Source organism: Syngnathoides biaculeatus, chromosome 8 (assembly GCF_019802595.1).
Source record: "Syngnathoides biaculeatus isolate LvHL_M chromosome 8, ASM1980259v1, whole genome shotgun sequence".
Classification (NCBI taxonomy): Eukaryota; Metazoa; Chordata; class Actinopteri; order Syngnathiformes; family Syngnathidae; genus Syngnathoides; species Syngnathoides biaculeatus.
In genome coordinates, this window is record NC_084647.1 from 8,303,790 (window position 1) to 8,326,601 (window position 22,812).

The following is a 22,812-nucleotide window of genomic DNA, read 5'->3' on the forward strand; positions in this document are numbered from 1 at the left end:
ATGAGGTCATAGCTAAAGCAGGCGAGGGCGGGGAACGGGGGGGGGGGGGGGGGCGGAATGAGCTCAGCTGCAGAGGCGTAGGCGCCCCCCCGGTGCAGCTTCAGTTTTCCGCCGCCTCTTGCGTGTTGCGCGCCGCGGCCTCCCGTCCTCCGTAGAATGCGCTAGAACCGCAGAGACGCCGGCTCTCCGCGGCCGACATGGTGGGGGACTTGTTTTTCTGGAGCTTCTGCTGTCTCCGGCTGTGGAAAAGGGACAAGAAGGTGAGTCGCCGATGCTGATGCTGCGGATGCGGACGGCGCGCGCTCGCCTCCGTCTTTTCGGATTTCCAGCTGATGCTGCAGAGCTGCAGAATATGTGCCGCTCAAATGTGGGTCACTTTAATGCTGCGTAATTCCCGACATCTGCGCTTTTTCGGGGAGGTGCTCGAGGCTCCGTAAAACTGATGAGCCGCCACGGCAGATCGGCGCTATTTTTAGAGGAAAATGGATTCTTCACTCGTCATGTTTAACAGGTTCTCCGTCTTGCCGGGGCCAAATTCTTTAATCGCAGAGTGGGTGTGATCGGGGATCGGCTAAAAAAGATGACCGGGTTCGTTCTCTCTTTTTTTTTTTTTTGTACGGTACTACGGTACTGTGCTGCTCCGCCGTTTCGGGTCGAAGGGGGGTTTTCGTTCTGAGCATCACTTTAGCCACCGGTGGGGTTTTTTTTTTTTTTTTTTTTTTCCTGGCTCATCTGTCTGAATATTGTCTTGAGTAACTGTGGTCCAAACGTGACTTCTGCTGTGGAGTCCCGACCTTGGTCACATTTTGGGTTTTTACACCAGGAAACGATTTCGACAAACTCGACCAAGCGCTAGGCAGCGTCTGTTCCCGTTTTAGATTTGTCGTCAAAATAGAATTATGATATGATTGAAGATGTGGCCCCCCTCAAAGTCTCAACAAAAGTCTTGCTTTTGGCCTTTGGTGTTGGTGTCGCGGTTAAAGAAGCAAAACCAGAACCGCGTCTAATTTCCTGAACCCATTGAGAAAAACATTTTGTCTGCTCTTGTTATGAGGTCATACTTTTCCATATTTAGCCAGTCTGCCTGACTGCTGCTAATGGAAAAGCACATGATAAGGTTATCTTATTCATAAATCCTGGTGTGCCCGCAAACACTCTTGCAATGCATCTCATTACATACGACAAAGTACATGAAACGTTGATTTATTTCCCATTTTGGTGTTTTTGTGAAGGTTTTTCAGGAAACTGACGAGCCATTACTTGATGAATCTCAACATTCCTGACAAATACTGTAGTACAAAGGAGATGTCAAGTACTGCATCTCTTGATTTAGAAGTGCCTGTATGTATTTCATATGTTTCTAGGTGGACATAAATTGGACATATTGACTCAATAGTGTCCGTGCGCGTTCCACAGTCAAGCAAAGGTCGCACATTAAAGGGAACGGAAGGACCGCAATGCACCTTTTTGCTAATATTATACGGTTTTCATGCTGAATACGAATCTTAAATCCGTTATGGAGGAAACACGTTTATTTTTCGATTATCTGCAACAAATGATCGCACGTTGCTGCACCCGCCGGAAAAAGGACGGAAACGTGGCGGAGGAAGCCGATCGGCGGCGTGGATCCCGTCGGAATGCACTGGAAGAACGCCGATGAAATTTCCGATAATTCGAGCGGCGAACGTTATTCTGAAGGGGCCCACCAAGACGAGCTTTATGAAGGCGTTCAAAGGTTGTCGATTTGAGCCAGTTAGACGGCACGCGCGTTTGAATTCAGACGAAGAAGAAGCTGACACAGCAGTCAAGACCCATCGTGGAGGAAATGCCTCGTGTTGCAAATATCGACCGGTGAGCGCTTGTGATGTTTAGTCAGTCGTGAACTGATAAAACAGCAAAGCCTTCGATATTCTGGATGTATTCTGTATGTCTTGTTTTGAAATTATGCAAACGCTGTGCGAGTGCGTGAAAAATGCACCAAAACACACCCCGTAGCCCGTAACGTAATCTAAGTTGGTATATTTTCGCAAATAGATAATAATTTCATAATATAATGCTGCTTTCTTTCGGCTTGTCCCGTTAGGGGTCGCCACAGCGTGTCATCTCAGATGAACGCTCATATTTGTTTGGCACAGTTTTAATAATAATAATAATAATAAATCATTTTTACGGATTGGTTTTAGCTCACGATCGCTGAAGAATTCTCGAAACGAATGAGATTTTTCTTCCCACCTTGTCGTCGTTCCAAAATAGCCCGTCCCAGAATTTGTGACGTCAGGTCCGTCCACGAAGCAGGCAAGAGAAACTAGGTCAAAGGTCGCGGAATTTAAGTCATAAACGCTTGTATTTTGGGGTAAAAAAAAAGTCGAACAGGATATGGAACAGTTGAACACATATTTTCATCCAGATACAATCATGTGTCAAATAATGAAATTAGACATTCTGTACACTTTAATTATCCCCGCTCAAAAAAATGAATAAATGGAAAAAAAAATCAGTTTGAAACCGCATTAGGTCAACTTTGCCACTCAAAAGTGAAATCCGAGCAAAGTTGATGGAACCGTGTGACCAAACTATGATATGAAAAGAAGAATGTGCAGAGGAGCAAATGCGCGTCCAGAGTTGGATTGCACGTGCACACGCTTGCTAGATCGATCCCGCTCGGTTTAGCCATCAAGGCCGGACCCGACGCCAGATCGATCGAACTTACACAGACTTCCTGATTACAAAATGGATTGATCCCGCTTCATTTGGTCGTTAATGATGGATACAATACGTCCCGAGACAGTCTGTGTCCAGAACTTTTGAGTAAACGTTTCCCCTAATAAAACACGGCACTGTGATATAGAAATAATTTCAGTTTTCCTTGGTCAATTCGCACATGCGAAGCCAGAATTTGACATACGCTGTGCAAAAAGGTTCCCCAAAACGTTTGACCCACGTGATGCCGTTCAAAGGAAATGCAGGAAGCGTACGTAAACCTTTGACCTCAACGAAAATAATGTGAAATTGTCTCTTCATTATTGTGGCATTGAACAAAATTAGATGACGCCGGTGGTCCCGACTGACTGATTTTTGCGCAATGTGTGTGTAAACCTCCGGCAAATGCACAACATTTATTTCTAATGTATTTACTTTTTCCATTCCAAGTCAAGTGAGACTGGCAAGAAACGGTTTAAAAGGTGCACTTTGAAAAGAATCGTTGACAATATGTACTACGACCATTTAGCAACCATAACTTAAATGTTTGCTCGTAGGACAAAAAAGAAAAAAAAACCACAGCACAGCTCTCCAAAATCGTGACTTTATTTCTGTACGTTGGGAAATTCTGTCCGACGCGCTCACAGCGCCCCGAGATTGCGCTGCTCAGACAGCTGGGCGTGCTCCATTTTTTTATGAATTTACTAATAAACGTGTTGGCCGCTGGGAGGGATACGTACGTGCGTCGGCCATATTGAAAGCAGCGGTTCTAGGTGTACCGAGCGGCGCGCTCCAACAACGTCCCAAGTTTTCGAATGTTCTGGGGAACAGAGCGCGGACCTTGCCAACGTGTGCCGTCTGAAGATGTTTTTGGGGGGAGTTTTATCTGCAATTTCAAAGTAAATTAACGATATTTGTGAAAAGTACTTTGTATTTACCTGTGATGGGTTGATCAAACAAAACGCGCTTGTCGTGGTGACACTTTTATCAACATGCTCAGAATGCATGTGCACATTTTTCATCCTCCATTCATGGAATATGTATTTGAGCAAAGAAATACCATCAACTGTCACGTTTTGAAACGGTCCTGCCGAAGCAGCCACTCGGGCCTCTTGACGCCCTGTAAATTTTGACGATGGAAGAAGTGAAAGTGACGAGATCATAAGGTGGAAAGTGAACTTCTGCTGGCGTCGAAATCCACTGCTGTGTTGCAAAAGAACACAAAATTAATCCACAAAACTTTACGAGATTTTGAATCACAGTTTTTTTTTTTTGGGGGGGGGGGGGGTGGGGGTTGTTAATGGACCCAACAAGGCCCCTCGCGGCTACCAGACTCAAGTACTCAAGTCCCGCACGCGCTCCAAACCGCGACGAGAGGATACAGCGGCCTGGACTATCTCACGTAGTAAAAACGGGATGTGATATTTTCTCCCATGTGATGTTTGTCGAATTTGTCCCCGGCGTTGATCGACACAGCACGAGGTGGGGGTCGTTGTCGTCTCCGGACGTTTTACGACTGATTCGCTCTCCTCGTGTTTCTCTCGAGCGTCGTTATCGTGCTCGTTGACAATCGCCACCTCGGGATGGATGCGGACGCGGATATGTGTTCCCCGACCGTGACTCAGATGTGCCGTTTTTGCAAATGGCAGCCGGGTGTCGACGCCGAGCCGAGCCGAGCCGCACACCCTTTTCGTCCGCGGCCAGCTGTCCTCTCCTCTTCCTGCGTCTCATTTGGCAGACGCGCACACATGCGGGCGGCTCATGTTTCCGTCACAACACACACACACACACACACACACGCCACATTGACTTTGCGTTCATTTCCTGAACCCGACCTTCAATGAATGATCCGGTGATAAATTATTTCTCCTGTACGGCTCATAAAAGAATGAATTATACGGCTCCTTCAGAATGTCTCACTTACATCCATGAAATTGTCAAGACAGTGTCATAAATAAACAGTTTGTGCGATTTCTGTTTGCTCAAGAACATTTGAGGCCGTTTTGACGTCTGAAGTCGGCTGCGACCGACACCCCCCCCCCCCCCATATTGTGTACGCGTTTTTCTCAGGAGGTCCCGGGTGGGACGCGGATTTCATTGATTCGACTTGCACTTTCATCCTCTTTGTCTCGGGCTTTTCCCTTTCATTTGGTTTCACTTTGGCGATTTCAAAACGGACTCTTTAGTGATGCTCGGTAGACGTTTAATGTTTTGAATACTTGTTTATGGAACTGCAAGCTTTCTGTCCAATTGACCCCTCCGTGGATATTGCGCAATCCGCGTCACTGACCAATCAGAGGCCAGAGATCCGCGTAGACCAAAGCCCGTTTTTTGCTCCCGCCATTTTCTCAGACAACATTGCGCGGTCCAGTATAGGTTTAGTTAGCGTTTTATCGCGTATTTGGGTTATTTAACAAAAAAATATGGTTCAGAGGTGTAGTCACGGACTTTGTAATAGTGACGACGGGTATCCCGAAAGGCGAGTCGGTGGAGTTCGATTCGTACCCTTTCCAAAACCGAAGACCCAGTACGAAAAATGCCTTCGATGGGTCAAACTTTGTGGAAGACCGCATCGTCAACTAAATCCATCTAATATCAACCGGAACACATATGTTTGCACCAAGGTATGCCCTATATTTGATTTTCAATACATGTCTCGTATAAATGAATGAGACGTTCTCCGCCAGCCTAACACCGCTACGTGTGAACGATTGACACACTTATTCTTTGTTGAGCGATATTTAGCGATGATCAGACTGCGCAAATGTGTCGATTTCTTGCTGGCTCGCGGCCGAACTTTAACCAGACGGTGTTTGGACGAAGATATGCCCTAAATTTGATTTTTAATACACGTCTCGTATAAATGAATGAGACGTTCTCCGCTAGCATAACATTGCTACGTGTGAATGATTGAATGAAATCAGAAGCATGGCGTCTGTCTCAGTTCAGAATGTATTGTATTTAGAATCTATAATATATCGTTGATTTGAATGAAATCAGAAGCATGGAGTCTGTCTCAGTTCAGAATGTATTGTATTGTATTTGCCATTTTTACTGTTTGTCTTACGTCAGCGCACGTGGCGTGACGTCACTTCAGGAGGCCTGGTTAAGTGCCCTGTACGGAGGGGTCAATTGCGTGGGCGGGCACCTCCACAATCTTATTAACCACCAGCTTGATCAAAAAGTATCCTTTTGCAAAGGTTAAACGCTGTTTTGATTGGCATTGCCGCAGAGGTATCCCTTTTTATTTTATTTTATTTTGTTTTATTGTATTTTATTTTGTTTTATTTTATTGTGGTTATAGTTTGCAGTGGAGAGGAGTTGTTTTATTGTAAAGGCAGAAATATCGCGAGAAGTCTCTTATCTCCTTAAATATGGGGGCATACCGGCAAGTGAGTGTTGATGACATTTAATAATTACTTTCAACCCTCTCTGGACCAAATAATATTTTGCAGAGAGGAAAAATCTGATACTTTCAGAAAATGATACTCTGGAGTTAAAATTTTCGATGATATTAAACGTGTTGCAAATGTGCAACCCCTGCCCGGAAAGGGTAAGCAGTTGTATAATAGCCTCAATATTTAATGCTTTATTTATTATTGATGTTCCCGTCACAGCTATCAGAAAATAGATTTAATTTGAGTTGAACTTTAGGTGTCTATATGAAGAAGAAAAAAAAACGACTTTGTAGTACTTTTGCCGGCTAAAATTAATTCATTGTTAATTATTGTAATGGTGCCTCGAGAAATTCATTTCCTTACCTTAAATAAAATATCATTTTACTTTTTCAACACACCTCAAAATGCACTTTAGATTTCAGCTACTAAAATAAGTATAGCTTGTTTTTGACCCTCCTGGCAAATGAAATGTAATTTCATTTTTAATCCTCACATAAAAAGGACAACATTACGTGAAAGAATTACAAATGTGATGCAGTCAATGTCATCTGCATTTGTTTAAGTTGTAATTTGACAAAAATTTCATGACCCGTGTGTCATTTCATATTTTGCGAGTGATCTTTCTGTCGTGAGTTGATTTTGTTTGTGTCATTTCTTGTCCGGACAAAATCAAATCTGCAGTGGGCACAGATCGGCCGACGTGCTCGTTGCCGACCCCGTTCTGGTCCTGACTGGGTTCTCTTCCTTTTTGCACGACATCTGGCGGCAGCAAATCGAATGTGCCAGACCTCGGCCTTGCGTTGCTTCCTTTGTGTTGGACACTGATGATATATGATTGATGATATTTTTCTCTCTCTCTCTCTCTCTCTCTCTCTATTTATTGCAGGTCGCAGGGGAGCAAAAATACCACCCCGAATGCTTCACCTGCCTGAACTGCAGGACGTTCATCGGCGATGGAGACACGTACGCTCTGGTGGAGAGGTCCAAACTCTACTGGTGAGCGCTGACTTTCTACTAAGTCTTGGGATCTCGCCCAAAGGCGGGGGAGGATCCCGGCACGAGCTCATAACGTGCCAATGTTGAAAATTGATGGATGTTGTTCGTGAGCCATCGCCAGTCACAAGATTAGGTCCACTCGCACAATCCAATACGCAATTGCAAAGTTGTTGCGACTTTTCGGGGAGTCCGTTTGGCAGTTTTTTCAGCGGGAGGCCCTTTTCTGACATGACCCACCCGACCCAGCAGGTTCCGGATGTCGACCAAATTTCTGGTTTCTCTTGGTCATGTTCTGTATAGTTAAATATTGCTTATTTTTAGATTGGTTAGCTTTGGGGTTGTGTCTGTCCATCCATCCATCCATTTTCTGAGCCACTTATCCTCACGAGGGTCGATCCCAGGTGTCATCAGCCAGGAGGCGGGTCCAACCCTCAACTGGTTTCCAGCCAATCGCAGGGCACACAGAGGCAAACATTCGCACTCACAATCGCACCTACGGGCAATTTGGAGTCTCCTGTTAATGCTGCATGTTTTTGGCATGTGGGAGGAAACCGGAGTGCCCGGAGAAAAGCCACGCAGGCACGAAAACTGCACACGTGGGGAGGCCGGGATTTGAACCCCGGTCCTCAGAGCTGTGAGCCCAACAATTTATCCAGATTGCACACCGCGCAGCTTGTTGGTTCTGTCTCGGCTTGAAAACAAACAAACACTCACACAGCGGTCGCCCTGAGAAACTGCCGTAATTTCCGGCTTTTTTTCCACACTCTTTCAACCCTGCGGTTTATGTGCTGATGCGGCGCAAGCACTCGCCGGGGTTAGCGCGGCGCTAGCGTTGGCGCGGCACGAGTGTTAGTGCGGCGCTAGCGTTAGCGCACCAGATTATAAGCCTGGGTACACAGAAAGAGTTTCAACGCTAGCTGCGCTCCGTAGGCCGGGAATTACACAAAGTAGTTGCTAGTTGCTCGATACAACAAGCCACCAGGGGACAACCAGGATACGGACCGGAAGTGGTAAAGTGAGCTATTCTGTGGATCCCAAATGAGACTGTTAGTGTGATTTTTTTTTTTTTTTTTTTTAATGTATTTAATTTTTTGGTCATTTCATCAATCGTGGATCTATCTGGCCGAATCCAGTGGTCACTGCTACTACGAGACCATCGTCACGCCCGTGTCGCTGCCGGACTCGCCGTGCTCCCGCATCCCTCACACGGTCACGCTGGTGTCGATCCCCGCGTCCGCCGACGGTACCAACGGGCGCCGCGGGAGGGGCTTCTCCGTGGCCATCGACCAGCCGCCCGGCCGGAACGAGGACCGCGGCCCCGAGCTCGGACGCACAGTCAGGGTCTCTCAGTGAGTGGACAAGATCGATAAATGAAAAGTGATTCATAAATGGGGGCGGGGGGGGGTGAAAAGATTGTATCAGTTTTAGCCCAAATAAACGTGAGCGATCCTCCTTTGTTTTGTGTTTTTGTCCCAGAGTGGATGCCGACTGCATCAGCCCAGATGTGAAAAATTCCATCCACGTGGGAGACCGCATCCTCGAAATCAACGGGACGCCCGTCCACAACGTTCCTTTGGACGAGGTACTGCACTTGTGCGGGGTATCGTTCTGCTGCTGAATTTGCCAATTTGCCTTCGATCTCCCTCAAATTTTTCTTGGCATCTCAACATTGGCAATATTTCAACGTTCGTCGTTGGGACTTTACAAGAACTACCAAATCCTATCCATATTTCTTGCTCAAATGTGATGTAATAAATAATGTCGGGATATTGCAAGTTAGCAAACTCCTTTTTACAGTAACTTGAGCAATATCTAAACTATTATCCTCGATGATTCATTCCAAAAGTAGCTATCAATTATGTAATATGATGAGGTGATTAAACGCTGACACGGTTTTGAAATCATACCGGCGGCCATTTAAAGTGTCCCCGCGACAGAAATGAGTCTGACGTCGCCGCTCTAGAGGCTACGTCGACGTATTCCGGTTGATTTTGTATTTTTGGTGACATCTTCAAAAGGCTCGATGTACGTTAAATATTCAATTTAAGGGAATGAAAGAATGTCTGGGAGGATGCAACGCGGCGATCTACGCTCTGAAAATGTCTTCTCGTATTTAAAAACAAATGCAAAAGTTGAATTTTGGAGTTATTGTACAGTTGTAAAGACGCGCACAACCGAAAGGAGTAACCAGCAGTTTAAGAAGTTGCATTTTTATTGAATTTATGGCAAAATTGAAAAACTGTATATGAGCTAAAAACGATTACGGCACTTGCAGTCAGTACATTAGCAGGCAGACAACAATGAATCGCTTTTGGATGTATGACATGAGGATTTCTTGGCATGTCGACTTTAATTTGATTTTAATTTTGGACGGACCTTTCCATGTGATTCTCTCTTCCCCCCCCCCCCTCCTTGGCCCCCCCACCAGATCGACCTCCTCATTCAAGAGACGAGTCGGCTGCTCCAGCTCACCATCGAGCACGACCCCCACAGTCGGGTGGAAGAGGGGAGCTCTTCGGCGGTTGGAGAGCAGGTGGACGGCCCCCTGGCCCTCCCCGTGTCTGGGGGGCCCGGCCCCACCCTGCCCATCACGCAACCCCCCATCGCTGACATCAGCAACTTGAAATCGCGCCTCGTCACGTAAGCCTTCTGCGCTTATTAATAGTCAAGTACCGTGTATCGCAGCCTGGAAAGGAAATACCATTTGGTACATATATACATACGCCGCAGATGTGTAAAAGCTGCATGTGCCCACATTGAAAACAATCAAGATATTTACAAAGAAAGACGGTACACACAAAGTTTAACGCTAAAGCTAATGCTAATGCTAGCACCGCCGCGCTAACAGGGCCGGTTAGAAAAAAAAAAAAAAATATATATATATATATATATATATATACTGGTAAAAATCAATGAGACACGGCAGTAGCACGCTAGCGCAGTGCTAACAGGGCCGGTAAAAGTCACTTCCTCGGCACACATATTCCACCGGTTTCACGCTTACCCTTTACGATCGAGTGCCCCCTTGTGACCGTTGAAAAAATGCAGAAATTAGCCGCATCACCGCATAAATCGCAGGGTTTTAAACGGTGTGCAAAAATTTGGGGCTTATAGGCCGGAAATTATGGTAATTTAGAGATAAATGAATAGTGGTAAATTTATGGTTTTTTTTTTTTGTTTGTTTTACACCCCTCACATTTAAGCCAAGTTGTTCTTTCTGCACTTCTCTGTTAAAGCAATTTTTTTGCCTTATTGAGATAAAATTCTCCTAACGGGCCACAATAAAGGAAATAACGCTTCTTTTCGCTTAACGCATAAAATAAAGGGCAAAAAAAAAAAGATGTACCCTCTCGCGGGACGGGTATGTTGTCAGTTCTGTGAAGTAGTACATACTCGAGATATGCTTATTAAGTCATTCTTATTCTCGAACGACACTTACGCATTAATAATCATGATGGATTTTCATTTTGAAGGCAAACTTGGTTTCTCCCGTTCTTCTCTTGGAAAACGCTCCACGTGTACTTGCGGCGGCCGTGTTGGGTCAGGGAGGAAAGGGAAATGAACTCCGTGCTAACTTTGACCGATGAGTTATCCTCTCCTGATACCAAATTATGGCTTCAGATTAAAACGCTTCAATATTTTGATATACTGAAGGATATAATGCGTGAAAATCACGATGTCCCAAAAATGGGACGCTGCTCACGAGTGTTGTCGTTTGATCGTTTTGATCATAAAAATAGTGCTCACTTTTAAATCACACTTTCACGGAGCGAGCGTATTCATTCCATAATATTTGTATTATTGCCCCGCTCGTGTATATTGGAAACAGCTCACTGACTAACATTAAACACCGGGAAAATGCTTCTTCGACGTCTCACGTCTCGCGTTATTTTTTTGCCATTGTTAGCGTGACAAATGGCAAAAACTCGCATCATAAAATTGCGACTTTATCCATCGATTGGTTTCTCCAGGCGGAGCTACAGCATCGACAGGTCGCCGGGTTCCAGCGAAGCCGCGTCGCCCGTCTCGCCGAGGAAGGACATCAACCGCTCCGAGTCGCTTCGAGTGGTCTCCAACCGGACCCACCGCATCTTCCGCCCGTCGGACCTCATCCACGGGGAGGTGCTCGGGAAGGGCTGCTTCGGACAGGCCATCAAGGTCCGTTCGGAATCTTTTCTTTTGGAGTTCGGAAAGTGGCGACTTGTATGTCAGGAGGGGCCGTTGGACTAGTGGTTACCACGTGTGCCTCGCAGTCGAGAGGTCACGAGTTTAAATCTCAAAGCCTTCTTGTGTGTTTTATTCGTTCTTGAAAAAACACATTAGTGTAAGTTAAGGACTTGTCCAAGTGAAATACGAATGTTCGTTTTTGTCTAAACGTCCGCTGGGATGGGCTCCAGCTCTCCCGCAACCCCGACGGGGACGAGCGGAATAGAAAATCGATGCGTGCCGAGGACTAATTGGGCTCGCCCTCGACCCCCCGCAGGTGACCCACAGGGAAACGGGGGAGGTGATGGTCATGAAAGAGCTGATCCGCTTCGATGACGAGACGCAAAGAACCTTCCTGAAAGAGGTCAGCGGGCGTGGACGTCATCCTGTCCTTCCTTCCTTCCTTCCTTGATCCACGTTTGTCTGCGCTCGTGATCGTAAAAGGGAGCAAAATTGTCGTCATCGCGCAAAGCCCGGATCAAGTGCGGGGAGAGAATGACCCCGAAAGTGCCGAATGTGGCGATAAGGCCCGGCGACCTTGATGAAAGTAGGCGGGGGCCACGAGAAGAGAGGATGGAACCTCCTAGAATAATATCCTGTCGTGAGGAAGGACGTGAGCTCTCCTCAGAATTCTGCTTCGGAGAGACCCAACACGAGAGAACAGTGCCACCTATCGGCGACAAAAACAAATTACAGGCACGAATGCTCATCTTGAACGTGTATTGAAAGGAATTTTTTTTCAAAGTCAAATTTCGGTGGTTTGGATTGACAACGTATCCACTCAGTCGTGTCGTATGTAGCCTATTTTGACAAGGCGATGTTAACCCGCTCTCATTTAATGCCGCTTTGAGAAGATTCTTATCGACAATCACGAACTTTCGCGTTTTGCCGAGTCAGTCGCATGACCGAAATCCGCGGATGTGACGTATTACGTGCGCAAACAAAGGTTCGATTACGGTGGGATTTATCCTCATCTTTTGAAGAAATGGCAGTACGAAGGAATACGTCCGTACAGATTGGAACCCGCAGCTTATTGACATAATGTCGAATATTTCGGGTGGTTCTCCGGAACGTCACCGTCTCCGTCTTCCCGATCAACCGTTACCGCTATTTCTTCACCGGACGAGGATAAATCCGGGAAATCGGCGCCGGCCGTCATCGCGTATTCCTTTATTTGTGCACGGGGGACGTCACTTCCTGTTTTTTAAGGCAGGCGCCTCGCCAAAATGGCGGCGCCGGGGAAAATTCCAAAAGTCTTTCAACACACCATTAAATGAGATCAGATTAACCTCAAATTGTCGAGGTACAGCACACGGTGATCAGCGGTCCTCCGTGCACGTACACGGAGATCACAACTAGGTAAAGGTGACTGAATAAACACCGTAATTCTAATAAACATAGGGACTAAAATGATTTCATTTCAAATATAAATAAAATGATGAATAATTTCACTTTTTATTAATTTTATCGGATTGATTCATTTCAATATTTAACATGAAGTCGTATCCTTTTGTTTCAATTATATTCGTTGATAATGTTGTCGATTGAAGTAATCCTCTCTGAAGAGTTTGAGTGGACTAATGTCATAAATAGAAAAATCCACTTTTTTTTTTTTTTAGGCATATTTGTGTGCAGACCTGCAGCCAAGAGACTAAAAAGATTTCCTGGAAATGGCAAAAATCATCTCCACGGCTGCGTGGCGGCTGGATTTGCTTTTTTACCACACTTGGAAAACAAAACATTTTTCTCTTCATCATAATCTGAATTTTCCAAAAATCTGAAGTGAATGAGGCTACGAAAGAGAAAATGTTGATGTTATTCCAATGTGACAAATGAAACTGTCCATTCAGGGAGGGAGCAGCAGACCCGAAAGTTTTGATTGGCGTTATTTTCTCTCCGCTGTTGATCGATCGCTGACTCCTCCTCCAAACGTGTCATCAGGTCAAGGTCATGCGTTGCTTGGATCACCCCAACGTGCTCAAGTTCATTGGCGTCCTCTACAAAGACAAGCGGCTCAACTTCATCGCAGAGTACATCAAGGGAGGCCCCTTGAGGGAAGTCATCAAGAAAATGGTGAGAGAGGAGCTTTTTCGGGACCCGAGTCCAAAGGGAGGTCTTCACGGTGAATTTCCCCTCCCAGGACAGCAACTACCCGTGGAACCAACGCGTCAGTTTTGCCAAGGACATCGCTGCCGGGATGGTGAGTTGGACAACTGCAGGAGCGCCTTTGCTTGCGTGGCGGAACGGCGCGCTGGATTTCAGCTGGAAAGCGTCGGCCTCGCGTTTCTGAGGACCCGGGTTCGAGCCCCGCCCTCTCTGCGTGGACTTTGCACGTTCTCCCCGTGCCCGCGTTGGTTTTCTCCGCGCGGGCACTCCGCTTTTCCTCCCACATCCCAAAAACACGCAACATTCATTGGAGGCTCTAAATTGCCCATAGGTGTGATTGTGAGTTGCCCTTGGTTGTTTTTCTGTGTGTGCCCTGCGATTGGCCGGCAACCCGTTCAGGGCGTGGCCCGCCTCCTACCCAACGACAGCTGGGATAGGCTCCCTGCGACCCTGGTGAGGATAAGCAGTGAATAAAATGGATGGATGTATGTTTGTTGTGTAGTTTTTCCACAATGATCAAACACGCATGAGTTGAATTCCTGCTTCTGGCCTCTTGAACCCAAACAAAGCACTTTTTGTTCCTCCGAACTCACAGATTGTTTGTTTGTTTGTTTGTTTGTTGTCACGTAGTCGTATCTGCATTCCATGAACATCATCCACCGAGACCTGAACTCTCACAACTGTCTCGTCCGTGAGGTGAGAACTCTTCGGCATGTTTTCTTTGGACGTCGCCCGCATCGGGCCCTGCCGGTTGCAAAAACAAGGCCGAGCTTTTGCTAAACGCACTTCTTCCGACGCGCTCTTGAAATTTTAACGCACTCGAGAGAATTTCGGGCTTCCCCTGTAATATTATCTGGGATGATGTTTTTTTTTGTTTGTTTTTGTTTGTTGTATTTCCTGCAACGGTAGCTGAAAAGTAATTTGAGTTTTTTTTTTTGTCAAGAACAACACGGTGGTGGTGGCGGACTTCGGCCTGGCGCGGCTCATGGTGGACGACAAACTCGAGGACAAATTTCCGCAGGGCAAACTGCCGGGCCTGAAGAGGCCCGATCGCAGGAAGAGGTACACGGTGGTGGGGAACCCCTACTGGATGGCCCCCGAGATGATCCACGGTATGAATGCAAAGAAACGCCTCGTAAATATTTGATCTGAAGTCTAGAAGTCAATATTTTTCTTCTTTTGCCTTCCCAGGAAAAAGTTACGACGAGAGGGTGGACATCTTTTCGTTCGGTATCATGCTATGCGAGGTGAGTCATGTGATGTCGACAATAAAGATGAGGGGAGGGGCAGCTGTGTGATGACATTTTTGTTTTTAATACAGATAATTGATTTTTATTTTCAAAGTTATTGTTTGTACGGGGCGGCGCGGTGGCTCAGCTGGTAAAGCTTTGGTCCTGGGTTCAATAGGAGACCTGCCCGTGTGGAGTTTGCATGTTCTCCCCGTGCCTACGTGGCTTTTCTCCGGGTGGGCACTACGGTCTCCTCCCACATCCCCAAAACATGCAACATTAATTGGACACTCTAAATTGCCCATAGGTGTGCTTGTGAGTGCGGCTTTTTGTCTCTCTGTGTCAAGGGTGTGCCCCGCCTCCTGCCCGTTGACAGCTGGGATAGGCTCCGGCGCTCCCTGCGTCCCTTGTGAGGATAAGCGGCTAGGAAAATGGATGGATGGATGGATGGATGGATCTTTATACGTAAATCTAATTTGAGGCACAAACATCTACATCCGTCGTGTTGTGAAGTTGCGGTCCACAAATTCTGCCCGGCAACATTTTGGATCTGGGCATACATGAAACGGACTCTCGGCTAGCTAGCTAGTTATAATTTTTTTTTTTTTTTTTTTTTAATGGGTCGTTGTGTGTGCAGTTTGCATGCCGTGCCCGCGTGGGTTTTCTCCGGGTACTTTGGTTTCCTCCCACGCTCTAAAGACATGCCTGCTCGGTTGGTTGAAGAGCGCAAATTGCCCGTAGGTGTGAGGCTTTGGGCACGCCTGCAGCAATCCGTCCACGACGCCGTATCAAAATGATCAACTTTTTATTGTGTCTCATCATCATCATGTGCCTACTTCCTCTCAAGGGTTTAATTTTATAAACACAATCACGAGACGTCAAGCGATTGTGCGCAACGCGGGCGGGCCCAATAATCTGAGCAACCTCAGAAAATGTGGCCGACGCCATTGGATCGTGTTTGAGGAAACTTTTAGTTTACTTTTGCTCTCTGCTGGTGATGCAACTGGTGCTTTTTTTTGTTTTGTTTTGTTTTTTGTTTTTTTCCTGGCCACAATTCATGAACATTAGACGGGTCCTTGAGAACGACGACTTTTCCAGAGGGACACGCCATCCCGACGAGGATGTCACAAGCCGTGGTCGTGGTCTGGTTTCTGGATTTCTGGATTTTTTTTAATTTATTTATTTTTTTTGGGGGGGGCGCTTTGCTGCAAAATTTGCAGGTTTCCTTCTTTTCTGATCAGGCCACGTTTTTGTGCGTCCGTTTAGATCATCGGCAGGGTCAACGCCGACCCCGACTACCTCCCCAGGGCGGTGGACTTCGGGCTGAACGTGTCGGGCTTCCTGGAACACTACTGCCCCCCCGATTGTCCCGTCGCCTTCTTCCCCATCGCCGCCGCGTGCTGTGACCTTGACGCCGATAAACGGTCAGTCGGCTCATAACGCGACGCCGTCTTCACTTTCGGTGCGACGTCGAGGTTGTTCATCATCAAGTCATTTGATAACGCTCTGCAATTTGATGATCACCAATCCGTCCAGCCATTTTCTTCACCGCTTATCCTCACAGGGGTCGCGCGGAGTGCTGGAGCCTATGATAACCCATGTTCCCTGAACAAACCTCGCCCGTGAGCGCCCCCTTTGACCACTGTGAGCAACATCAGACGTACGCACTGGTCAATCAGTCCTATCACAACATTTTTAAGAACAATTTTGTGTTTTTGCAAATTTATACTGAAAATGTCAACAAACAAACAAAAAAACCTTTACAATACAAATACATACCAAGCCAGTTATTAACTATAAATCTCAAACGTCGCTTCCAACTTTGTTTTTTTTTTTGACCCACAATGGCATCAGTTGGTAAAGCATTAGCCTCGCAGTTCTGAGGACCCGGGTTCGATCCCAAACCCGCCTGTGTGGAGTTTGCGTGTCCCCCCCGTGCCTGCGTGGCTTTTCTCCAGGTGGGCACTCCGCTTTCCTCAGACATTCCAAAAAACATGCAACAATTTTGCGCTCTAAATTGCCCATAGGTGGGATTGTGAGTGCGACCGTTTGTCTCCATGTGGCCCGCGATTGGCTGGCGACCAGTTCAGGGTGTACCCCTCCCCCCTCCTGCCCGTTGACAGCTGGGATAGTCTCCAGGGCTCCCCGCGACCCTTGTGAGGTTAAGCGGCGAAGAAAATGGGGGGAAAAAATGATATCCCCGTCTATTTTTCATGGTGTAAAATACAAATACATACCAAGCCAACTATTAACTATAAATTTGAAATGTCACTTCCAACTTTTTGTTTTTATTATACACCATCTCATCCTGCACTTTCTTCTTTGGCTTCTTTTTTTTACTCAAAAAAGAGAAAATGTCATCCAGTTTCACCACTTTTTCTTCTATTATTTACATACCCGGGTGTTTGTAATTATGAGTGTACCCCTTTAAAATCGAGGGGGGCGGCGTCAGGTAAACTAGGAAGAAGAGTGTGTGGCCTGTATAAAATGAAAAAAAAAAAAAAAAGAAGTCAGGCTGTAGTTCACTGCGCTGGATCTGTTTTCCTCTGCGCTGAGAGTCTGCGACGAGTGCGCAAATGCGCAGTTGCGCAGCTTAGAGGCAACATTCATGATAACGGTGGCAAACTTTACAGTTTTTTTGTTCAAGTGGCCGGCGATTGAGTTTGAAAACTTGACTTTTCCATTTCAATCTTCAGCCCGGCTTTCTCCAAACTGGAGGAATGGTTGGAGAACCTGAAGATGCACCTGGAAATGGGTCTGCCGCTCGTGTCGGAGGCGGAGCAGCTGCATAAGGCCTTCTGGGAGAGCAACGGCGTCCCGCGGCCCGAGAACGGCCTGCACGTCCACCCGGAACAGCCGGAGTAAGGCGGGGGACTGGGGGGGGGGGGGGGGACCGGAGAGAGTCCGAAGCGGCGGGCGGCGTCCTCGAGGCAATCGCGTATACGTACTGTAGTCGCTCCCCCCTCGCGACCCGTGCGCCCTGGTTTAGACTCGGGGGCGTGGAGGGGGGTCAGCGTGCATCTGAAAAGCCACTTGGAGTTCGAGTTCGAGTCCAGTGGTGAGACTTCTCCCATGACCGCTTGATTCTACTGCACACGATGCTGAAAATACGGCAATGACGTTCGCAATCAGCATCCGCCTTTCTAATAATAACTCTGGTCGTGGATGATCTCGATATACAATTGCAGTTCCAGGTGTGTGCGTATATATTCATGTGGCCAAAACAACGAAGCAGGCAAAAAAAAAAATTAAAAAAGAAAGTCTGGGCTTCTGTCGAGCACGTCACGCACGACACGCGTTTTTGCAAGCGTGACTTTGATCTCATAGCGAGGTCGTCTCGAGAGTGCATGACTGTACATTTTGGTTTCATTTTCATTCGTCCTGTCCGAAAATTGTTCATCCTGATTGTGTAGCACTGATTCAACTGTGAGGGACACACACACACATAAACACGTGCACTCACGCGCACGGCTAAGGCTAAAGCTAAAGCTAAAACGCGTCATCGTCCTACCCGATATTGTGGCGTCTTCAATATTCCAACTCGCTCCGGTGTGCGTCAGCGGCGACATTGTAAATGTGTTAAATATTGTACATGTAAAGACATATTTTGTATACATATTTGAATGAATGCCATATTCTTATTGGCCGGCCCCACTTTACGGAAGTTGCAAAGTTTTGACGGACGATTTGCGTGTACTTTTTACTCCCGTTTGCGCTCGTCCCGCGTTTTCATCCGGCGTCGAATCATTTCCGTTCCCTTTTGGAATATGATGAAAACGCCCTTCAAATTCTGAAAAGAGGAGATACTGTATACAGTATATTTTTACGTTGTTCCTTTGAGCAATACCAGATACTGGCTCACAAGTTTGCGACGTGCACGACGGGGCCGCGTTGGAAATTCTCGCGTCCACAAAATTTCTCACTCGCACCTTTTAAATCTGTTGGCTGTAAACTGCAAAAAAAAAATAATAATAATAATAATGATAATAATCACTCTTATTTCTGGCTTACGCTCACACAAGCTGCATGGTACAATTCCGAACGTCGGGTCCGCCTTCTAAGCCTGAATATTGTGACGTTTTGAAATGGATATTTCAAAAACAGCATCTCTTTTTTTGATAGATATCGCTATGGAAACCACTGAAATCTTTTGTATCGATTTTATTTGCACTATATTAACCAAATGGCTTGTTTATGCCATGTTTTTGTTGATGTTTTTTTCCCTTTTTTGGGCTACTTGTGATAATTAGAAGATGATGTTGGTTCAGGTTGATGCGAAGACACTGGTTGAAATATTTGGGACGTTTTTGGGGAATCCAACCCCCTCGACATCAAACTGGACTTGATTTATGAAAATGTAACAGCTTGCGTCATTTGGATCGCTAAATAACATTTTAAAGGTGTCCAGTTTGAATGCGCGGGGGGCGTTTCCCCGCGTTTGCTTCTCCCAGCTCCGCTTGCTGCCTTGCTCAGTGGTCTCTCGTCAGGCGTGTCGTTTGTAAGCGTTGCAAACACTGAGCGAGTCTTTTTTTTTTTTTTTTTTTTTTTTTTTGGCCCAAAGCGCACCCGAACGTTGACGTCTTCTGGCTCAGGGCCGTCCCCTTTTTCCCCGGTTGTTCCGTCAATCCGCAGCACGACAGCAGACGACGAGAGCGAAAGCGCCTGCGACGGCTTTTAACGGCCGCTGTTGAAAAACGGCTCAACGCCGCGGCTAATTTCTGGCGCGAGCGCGTCGATGATGTCTCGGTGAGGTCGGCGCGGTGATGGACGAGCGGTGGCGTCTCTGGCATGAAAAGTTGAGCGGGGCGACACGCGGGCCAAACCTGCACAAGAAATGATATCTCAAAATCTGGAAGAGAATCCGTTTTATTTCGTAGCTTTACATGTGAAGGCTGTGAATAAAAACTTGGCTTCCAAATGAAAGTATGACTCACCGGCGCCGTTCACGTCGACCTTTCATCTCCGGTCCAATAATCCCACGTATGAATTCATTTTCAAATGGACAACATGGCCAGTGCATTTAATCTCTGCTGGTCTATTGTGGTTCTCGTCGCTGTCTTGATGTTTTTTTAAGCGTTGAAAAGTTTCTGACACGGTTGTTTGTCATGATCATTTTGGGCAGTGACGCGTTGGGTTAATGCATCAACTTAACTGCAGCCGTGGCACGGCGTCGCCAGTACCCAACTCTTGAGTGACTGCTCAGTTGAGTTTCTTGCTTCCAGGTGGCCAAATTTTAGTCGCGCTTTTCAAATTCAGCTCATGGAAATGACTTTCTGAACTGGAACTACAGAAAGTGTGCAGTCCACCGGTTGTGCTGCTGCTTCTGCCCCGTATCATGATTTTGCATTCAAGCACGTACTAATGCTCGCAGGCACATGCTCGTATTCCTCATTGTGCGCTTCAATGGCACATTTATGAGGGCAATTTAACTGTCCCACGCAAATTCGGTTTCGGGGAATCCGCAACATGTGAGCCACGGCCAGACCTTCAAAAGATATTTCAGATCTTTGAATCCGGTTGTAGGCCTTTTAGCATCTCGAGGAAAGCAAAACAGTGATTTTCTGATCGCGTATCTGGTCAGCCACGGTTTCCTCTCGAACCTTTCGAGGTTTTGTCCTTTGCTGCTTGAACGATGTTAAAAATCCACCGGCTGACGCGGTCCCAAACGTTTAATTTCTCATTTTTTTGCTCAAGCGGCAAAGTGCTAAATTGAGCCGTCATCAAAATATGGGCATCGTTCATTTTTTTTTTTTTTTTTTTTATGAGTTGCTTTTATTCGTCTTTTAAGCTCGCCCCCACAACTGAACGTTTGTTACTGTCAGTGGCCGATTTCGGACTGGGCGACACTTTTTCAGTCGAAATTACTGAAATTTGTGATTGATTTTGGTAAAGCCTTTTGGATTATGCAAAATGTTTCCAACGGCATTGCCTGAGCAAAATCATTGGTATTCATAATTCTGGATATTATTCTTCGTGGTGAGAATGATTTTTGAGGCCGCCAGCGCCATCTGGTGGGGCCCCCGAATGCAGAGACGCCACTGTGGATTAGAATGTTGCCGCGGCCCTTCTTTGCAAAGGATCAATACCTCTGATCAATGCTGTGCCTTTGTTGTAAGCTAGCCTTGCTAATGACTTGAAAATGACCTGCTTTCCTGATTATTATTTGTATTTATTTCATCTGTTTATTTTTTTCTGTAATGTACCATTCGTGCAAGCCTGACTTCAGTGGACTGAATATCATCGCTGATCGTGTTAAGATTTTCTTCCAGTCCAATCTCATATTTATATTTTCTGTACCCTCACTCTCCTGTTTTGATATTACACCTTTTTTTTCTCGTCTTCTTTAATTTTTACACAAGCTGTGAATACAATTCTGCACTTTAAATTCTGAACGTGGACATTCAAACTCCTGAGGAGGCGAGTGTTTGTTTGTTTGTTTCTGTTTTTTCTTTTTACTTTTTGCCACAGGTGGAAAATAAAATTGTTGCCCCCTTGAAGAAACCGCTCTATGGTCATTGATTTTATAATGATGACATCAGAGACAAGGAAATTAAAGATTTTCCATCTCCATCCATATAATAATAATGTCGCACTTATCCTCGTCACAAGCAAACGGTCGTGCTTTATTTCTACCACAAGATGTCGCTATCTCAAAAGCCTGATTTTTTGCTTTCATTTAATGAATGAATAACGGCGTTTTATATAGTGTTGCTCAAAGCTTATTGATGATCGATCAAATTAATGCTCCTGAAAAAAAAAAATAATAATAATAATCCAGGAGTGGGTAAATGTGGGAACGGGTCACTCACTTATAATTTCTAAAACAGACGGGCCTGGTCTTTGGTAGATGAGGTGAAATTAAATGAATAAAAGTGTACATCGAAAAGTTGCATTTTTGTTTCACAAGAATATGAGAGGCACTATTTTTTTTTTTTTTTTTGAAGGAGAGAAAATAAAAACAAAATGCAAAAACCCGAACGGAGTAGCCCGAACCCTGCAATCTTTTACGATCAATGGATTCAAACTTATTCAACAAAACGTGCAGCAGGTGACAATTTTGGTATTTTTATGTTTGTATCACACTGGAAAACGTAACAATATGTATTTCTATTTTTCTTTTATTTTGCTCAAAACACGATGATGCACTTGGTGAAATGATTGCTCATTTGCGCAGGTTTTATTTGCTTGATCGATTTATTTTAGCGCGCGCGTGTGCACGTGCAATTGTTTTCATTCCGACGCAGCTGCGGCAAGCGCCTGCGTGCCGTGACGTCACAAGCCCGGCACAAGGCGAGCGAAGTCGGGACTGCCGCGCGCCCCGCACGGAAAAAAAGGGGACGGGTTTGGCTGGTCCGACGCGGCGGCGACAGAAACCGGGCCGAGGAAGGACAAAAGCGAAAACGGCAGAAGAAGCTTGAAGGGGAAGGAAGCGACATGGAGTACTCGAGCAGTCGGAACCGCCTTCGGTCGGCGATCTTCAACCACGGTGAGTTTCGGTCAGTCCGCGAGCGAGCGAGCGAGCGAACGAGTGGGTTCCCTGTCGCGTCAGCGTCCAAGTCGGTCGTCGACAACGCTCACTTGCCGCTGTTTCCTGTCGGCGAACCCAAATTCGGCCTCAATAAATAAAAGCGTGGCTTCCCCCCCCCCCCCCCCCCTGCGGTTATGCAAGAGTAGTGCCGACCGCTCGCCGCGCTCAACTATTTCCAGAGTGCCGCAAGGGCGATGCGATGCGTTGCAAGACTCGCTTGTTTACTCTGCGGGGAACGCGAACGCGAACGCAACACAAAGCGAGATGTGTTCACTGTCGCCTCGCCGTACAATAAGCACGAGTGCACTTGATTTGGATTTCGTCTGAATCAGGCCAATTGTGCTCCTTCAAATCTAGTTTTGACTTGGGAGACGTCCTATCTCCACGCACATCCATCCGTCCGTCCGTCCGTTTTAGTCGTACTCGCGATCACACCGACGGGCAATTAATGTTTTTGCGCTCACCCGGAGAAAAGCCACACTCGCAAACTCCACACAGGCAGGGCCTGGATCGTACCCTGGGTCCTCCGAACTGTGAGGCCAACGCTTTACCAGCTGATCCACGCACATGATATTGCAAATTTGAGCGATTTTGGCTTTTACGGCATAAAATTTGGAATCTGGGGCGGCACAACGCTGAGGTCAAAGCA

At 46.4% G+C, this 22,812-nt stretch overlaps 1 protein-coding gene across 4 annotated transcripts in view; it reads left to right on the plus strand.

The window, feature by feature from the left end:
• The window catches only part of limk1a (LIM domain kinase 1a), a 49,455-nt gene extending 28,334 nt beyond the window's left edge, over positions 1-21,121 (plus strand). For 3 of the 4 annotated variants that reach the window (XM_061827230.1, XM_061827231.1, XM_061827232.1), the window contains 13 exons: positions 6,985-7,094; positions 8,228-8,443; positions 8,571-8,676; positions 9,523-9,734; positions 11,066-11,252; positions 11,578-11,664; positions 13,242-13,373; positions 13,441-13,500; positions 14,037-14,102; positions 14,350-14,518; positions 14,598-14,653; positions 15,902-16,059; positions 17,332-21,121. In XM_061827230.1, coding sequence (XP_061683214.1) covers positions 6,985-7,094; positions 8,228-8,443; positions 8,571-8,676; positions 9,523-9,734; positions 11,066-11,252; positions 11,578-11,664; positions 13,242-13,373; positions 13,441-13,500; positions 14,037-14,102; positions 14,350-14,518; positions 14,598-14,653; positions 15,902-16,059; positions 17,332-17,500 — 1,728 coding nt within the window. In that variant the 3' untranslated portion in view covers positions 17,501-21,121. Of the gene's footprint in view, positions 1-118; positions 261-6,984; positions 7,095-8,227; positions 8,444-8,570; positions 8,677-9,522; positions 9,735-11,065; positions 11,253-11,577; positions 11,665-13,241; positions 13,374-13,440; positions 13,501-14,036; positions 14,103-14,349; positions 14,519-14,597; positions 14,654-15,901; positions 16,060-17,331 lie in introns of those variants that run through there. The other variant, XM_061827233.1, reaches the window with a different exon arrangement.
• The last annotated feature ends 1,691 nt before the right edge of the window (positions 21,122-22,812 follow it).